Source organism: Mustelus asterias, chromosome 1 (assembly GCF_964213995.1).
Source record: "Mustelus asterias chromosome 1, sMusAst1.hap1.1, whole genome shotgun sequence".
Classification (NCBI taxonomy): Eukaryota; Metazoa; Chordata; class Chondrichthyes; order Carcharhiniformes; family Triakidae; genus Mustelus; species Mustelus asterias.
This window is the reverse complement of record NC_135801.1, coordinates 96741062-96747061: the sequence shown is the minus strand read 5'-3', so window position 1 is coordinate 96747061 and position 6000 is coordinate 96741062. Positions and strand designations below refer to the sequence as shown.

Sequence of the window (6000 nt, the reverse complement as noted above, 5' to 3'; positions counted from 1 at the left end):
TTTGGGAGCATTCCAGCCATAAAGTTTTACAGCACAAAAAGATGGCCCTTTAGGCCATCATGTCCGTGCCAGCCTATCTATTCTAAAGTCATTGAAGACCACTTTAGTAGTGCCACCAAGTGACACCTACACACCAATAATCTGCAATCGCTCTCTAGAGATATTCTTGGCACAACTATCCACCATAGGAAACAATGCACCACAAGACACCTGTTTATGCAAGTGCTTCTGCCCACCTGAAAAGCCATACATAACAACATTCTCCAAATATCACAATGGCCCCAAGTATAGTCCTTTCAGGAAACAAAAGATATTAATTCAGTAGTATATAAACACAATGAAAAATGTTTGAATTTGGTATTTAACAGTGTACTCATGTTTTGCTTTTCTTATGAAAATATTTTTCCCTAAATTAATATAAAAATGATTTATAACCTAACAATATTTTAATAATAGAATCCAAGAGTATTGCAGCTACTGTTTTAGTCAAGTCAGATTTTTAGTACATGCCAACTCTTTCAAAACACTAAATTATTCCCATGTTGGATTTTACTCACACAAAAGAATAAATATAAATTACATTTTAAGACATTATTTGTTTAGCAACATAGAATGATCAATTACAGAAGGAGTTAACCCATTATGAAATAACAAGAATATATGTAACAGCATAGCAAATATTCAGGACTCTACCAATATAAACACTGGCCAACTGATGTAAAATGCTCTCCATTCTAAGTTATCTTTTGATCTATATATTTAAAATAAACTGGAAAATTAGTTTTTAATTGAATTAATTTTTTTTATACAAGCAATTATGTTATTCTCAATTATATACCAGGTATGTCTGTTGCTGTGTCAAGCTATACAAGGGTCATTATATTTGATTTATCATCATCATTAATTTTGACTTTTCAATATAAATAGAAGACTGTCCATGATCCACATGCATACATTTTCTTTCACTTTCTCATGTAGGCACTAAATGGCTCATCATCATACTGTTATGTTAAAGTAAAGAATTGGCAAGGTGATTATATATTAACTTTTGATCTTTGCAGGCAATGTATAGTTCAACTAGAAGTTGCAAACAGGAAAAGCTGTAGAAGAGGCATGACCTTCAGTGTAGAAAGATCAGCCAGTACAGCCTGTAAAAAAAAGAACAAAAGTGCTGATTAAATATACAGAAACTCCCTGCTGCAAATAATATTCTTAGAATCAAAAATACAAAGCTCCTTATGTACTCAGCTTGTGTTCTCAGCACATTCTTATACAGTAGTGAAGCACTGACAATTTAAACAAACCAAATAAAGCAGCTGAACAACTTCCACCTCCTCTGCCTCAGACAAATATTGGGCATCTCCTGCCAGGACAGATGGGCGAATATAAAAGTACATTAATATGTAGGGATTCAAACATGTTCGTCCTCTTGAGTTGGCGGTAACTCCCATATGCTGGATTATGTATGTCAAATGAATGATGGGCACATGCTCAACGGCAGCTTTGGTATCAGCACAAGACCAACAGGTCGTTCATGCCTGTGATACAAGGATGTCTGAAAGTGAGATTTCAAGTTGACTGGGATAGGAGTCAATATGCGGGAAGTCCTTGCTGCTAATCGAACTGCCTGGAGACAAACAATCAAGAGGGGTGCAGCAAACGAGAGATAAAAGAGAGCCCAGTGAAATGATGACCCTGGGCCAACACTTTCATCGATGCCACATGCGGAAGGGACCGCCACTCTCAAATCAGCCCCCAGAGCCAGAACAGACAATGTTCAATTTAGAAATGACATAACACCAAGGCACAGTCCATCATCTCCTGAGACAGATGGATGTCTACTACTATTACAAACTCTGCTGCAAACAGTATCCTTAGAAATCAGATAAGAAACAAATTGATGCTCATTCACCTGGGTTTCATGGCTTGCTGCACATGCTAAAATTTTCATTAAGATTCTTGTACAAAATTAAAACCTTAACTAAAAACAGATAATATTGGCAATACTCAGCAAGTCTGGCAGCATCTGTAGAAAGGAAAACATAAGAACATAAGAACCAGTAGTAGGCCATTTGGCCCCTCGAGCATACTCTGCCATTTAATAAGATAATGGCTGATCTTTTCATGGACTCAGCTCCACTTACCCGCCCACACACCATAACCCTCAATTCCTTTATTGTTCAAAAATCTATCAACCTTTGCCTTAAAAACATTCAACGATGGAAATCCAGGTACACCACATCCACTGGTTCCCCATTGTCCACCTCGCTAGTAATGTCCTCAAAGAATTCCACTAAATTAAACATGACCAGCCTTTCATGGACCCATGGTGTGTCTTCCCAAGTGGGACAATTTCTATCCAGATGTCTCGCTATTTCTTCCTTGATGATGAATTCAAGCATTTTCCCCATTACAGAAGTTAAGCTAACCGGCCTACAGTGACCCACCTTTTGTCTACCTCTTTTTAAACAGTGGTGTCACATTTGCTGTTTTCCAATCTGCTGGAACCGCCCCAGAGTCCAGTGAATTTTGGTAAATTACAAGTGCATTTGCTATTTCCCCCGCCATCTCTTTTAGAACCCTGGGATGCATTCCATCAGGGCCAGGAGACTTGTCTACCTTTAGCCCCATTAGCTTATCCAACACTGCTTCTTCAGTGATAATGATCATTTCTAGGTCCTCACCTGCCATGGCCTTCTTGTCATCAATTTTTGGTATGTTATTTGTGTCTTCCACTGTGAAGACTGACACAAAATAGCTGTTCAATGCCTCGGCCATTTCCTCATTTCCTGTTATTACACCCCCCTTCTCATCCTCTAAAGGACCAATGTATACCTTTTTATATATTTGTAGAAACTTTTGCTATCTGTTTTTATATTCTGAGCTAGTTTACTCTCATAATCCATCTTACTTTTCTTTATAGCTTTTTTTCGTGGTTTTCTGTTGACCTTTAAAGATTTGCCAGTCCTCTAGTTTCCCATTAATCTTTGCCACTTTGTATGCATTTTCTTTCAATTTGATATCCTCCTTTATTTCCTTAGATATCCATGGCTGATTATCCCCTTTTCCTACAGTCCTTCCTTATCACTGGTATATACTTTTGCTGAGCACTGTGAAAAATCACTTTGAAAGTCCTCCACTGTTCCTCAATTGTCCAACCATAAAATTTTTGCTCCCAGTCTACATTAGCCAACTCCTCCCTCATCCCATTGTAGTCTCTTTTGTTTAAGCACAAAATACTGATACTGGATTTTACCTTCTCACACTCCATCTGTATTTTAAATTCGACCATACTGTGATTGCTCCTTCCGAGAGGATCGCTAACTGTGAGATCATTAATTATTCCAATCTGTAACTTGATTTTGTGTCTCTGTGCCCTGTTTGAGAGCAGATTTCCACTCCATCTGACGAAGGAGCAGCGCTCCGAAAGCTAATGGCATTTGCTACCAAATAAACCTGTTGAACTTTAACCTGGTGTTGTTAAAACTCTTACTGTGTTTATTTACCCCAGTCCAATGCCAGCATCTCCACATCATCATTACACAGGACCAGATCTAGGATAGCTTGCAGAATTAATGGCCCGTAACTTGCTGGCTCCGCAGCGTCAGATTTGGGGGAATCCCTCTTGGATGCTCCCAGGTAAGGGTTTTCCTGGCAACTGTCCAGAAGGGCTAACTTCCACTGGACAATTGTGCTATGCTGGGAATCATCTGACAAAACGACTTAAATCACTAATTTCAAATTGTTCTGTCAATTTTGCAGTAATGTCCAATAATCTCTGGGTTACCCCTGGTACCATGGCTAGTGAGTACAGAAACAGGAGTACAGTGAAGGTAAACATCTGGCTGGGCAGATGTTGTTGGAAGGAGGGCTTTAGATTCCTGAAGCATTGGGAGCTGGTTCTGGGGAAGATGGAGCCATAAAGTCAGACAAGATCCAGCTCACTGTTCTGTGACCATATCTTGCAGGGAGATTTGCTAGTTCTTTTAGAGAGTGTTTAAACTAACTTTTTAGGGATGGGAATTTGAGCTAGATTTTGAAGGGAGAAAAAGTAGAAAATTAGTAGGTTAGAATGGAAAGCAGAGAAAACAAAGTTAAGAAAATATACAAAAGAGTTGTGCAGTTATTATATCAATGAAAGGGGTCTCTTGAATAAGATAGATGAGCATATTTGGAAGTATGTTTTCATTGCTATTACTGAAACATAACAAAGGAGGAAAAGAATGGCAGTTTAACACTCCTGGTTATAAAACTTTCAGATGAGATAGGGATAATAAAGGAGGAGAGATGATGCGCTAGAAAAATAATCAAATGAGATCATATGGGCTGAACAGAGGAACAAAAAAAATGGGCAAATTTACTTCTGGGTGTATACTTCAGATCCCCAAACAATCAGAAGGAGACAGAAGAGCAAACATGTAGGCAAACTGCTGAGAAGTACAGAAAATATAGGGCAGAAATACTTGGGGATTTCAACTCTCCTAATGCTAACCGGTATAAAATGAGTATGAATAGTTTAGAAGAAATAGAATTCTTAAAATGCATTCAGAAGATTTTTTTTAGCCAATATGTGGCAAACCCAACAAGCCTTATTTTACTAAGCTACAATTTGATTTGGAAAAAATGGACAGGGATTGGCTACCTGAAGGTAAATCAGTGCAGGAGCAACGGGAGGTATTCAAGAGATAGTGAAGGTTCAAAATAAAGAGAAAAGGGTGGGACTAGAATCCCAAGCCCCAGATGTCTATGGGCATATAGTTAAGGCAAAAAAGATCTATGTCAGATATCTGGAGGACAAAACTGCAAAAAGCCTTGGGGGATATAGAAGGCACAGGGGTGGAATTAAAAAGGTGATTAGGAAAACCAAGCTAGGACATGAAAAAAGTATCAAATAAAATCAAGGAAATCCCAAAAGATAGCTTCAAAAATCATAAAGAGCAAGTGGACAACTCAAAGAAGAGATTGTCCAAAATGAGACCAAGAGGTTTGCAGCCCTAGCCACCAATTAGCACATGTCCACAACTACATGACTAAGATTGGCAATCAGTGCTGGGAAGGCAACAGCTGTTCCCCTCAACGATTCCATCCACCCACCACAAGAAATTATAGTGCCCCCCACCATTCCAAAATGAAGTTAGAATTCCTTACTTCAGCTGTAGCAAGTGATGTTGCCTCCATTAAGTTTTCTGCTCTGAAAGCAAATACAGCAGCTGCCAACACTGAAATAAAACAAACTATATTCAACAGAGTTAACATTTCTCCAAGGCAGTTAAAAATGTCTAAGCAAACCAAGTACCTGGGTAGTTACTGAGTGGTGTATTTTGTTGTCCCTGAATGTAACCAATAGCACAACCATAAATATCAAAGCTATTTTCATATATGCACGTCAATCAAAAAGAAATTGAATCAGCAGAGTAGCAATGGTTCAAAGCTGCTCAGCTAATTTCTGATGTCGGTTTGCATCTCTCGGGAGTAAAATGGCAAAAGTACTAAACAGGATTTCACATTTCACACTCACTGATTTTTTTTAAATCGAAATGATCAACATGAAAAGTTACACTGCTTTGGTCATTGTCATATCAGTAAAGCAGTTGATTTAGTAAAATGTCAAAACTGTCCTCAAGGAGAAACTGGAAAGCAATTAGCAGAGCAGGAGTGCTACCCAGTGCAATTGGGGCTCGTACTGGGGAAGGTGTGACCTCTATGAGAAGGATGGTCTACACCTTAATCAGAAGGGGACCAATATCCTGGGGGGTAAATTTGCTAAGGCCATGCAGGGAGGTTTAAACTGATTCGGGGGGGGGGAGGGATCCTGAGTAGTGGGGCTGAAAGTGAGGGATGCATGGATGGGGACTGCAATGCACGGCATTGCAGAGGTGGGGTGGAGCAGGGTTTGAAATGTGTATACTTCAATGCCAGGAGTATTCGCAATAAAGTGGGTGAACTTGCAGCGTGGATCAGTACCTGGGACTTCGATGTTGTGGCTATTTCAGAGACATG

At 39.2% G+C, this 6000-nt stretch overlaps 1 protein-coding gene across 1 annotated transcript in view; it reads right to left on the bottom strand.

Moving 5' to 3' along the window:
• Positions 1-430: 430 nt before the first annotated feature.
• tbc1d19 (TBC1 domain family, member 19) overlaps positions 431-6000 on the bottom strand; it is a 70837-nt gene continuing 65267 nt past the window's right edge. Inside the window, exons 20-21 of the mRNA XM_078218400.1 lie at positions 5149-5219; positions 431-1148 (exon numbers count right to left, since the gene is read on the bottom strand). Of these exons, the coding sequence (XP_078074526.1) occupies positions 1074-1148; positions 5149-5219 (146 nt within the window). The 3' untranslated portion in view covers positions 431-1073. The remainder of the gene's footprint in view (positions 1149-5148; positions 5220-6000) is intronic.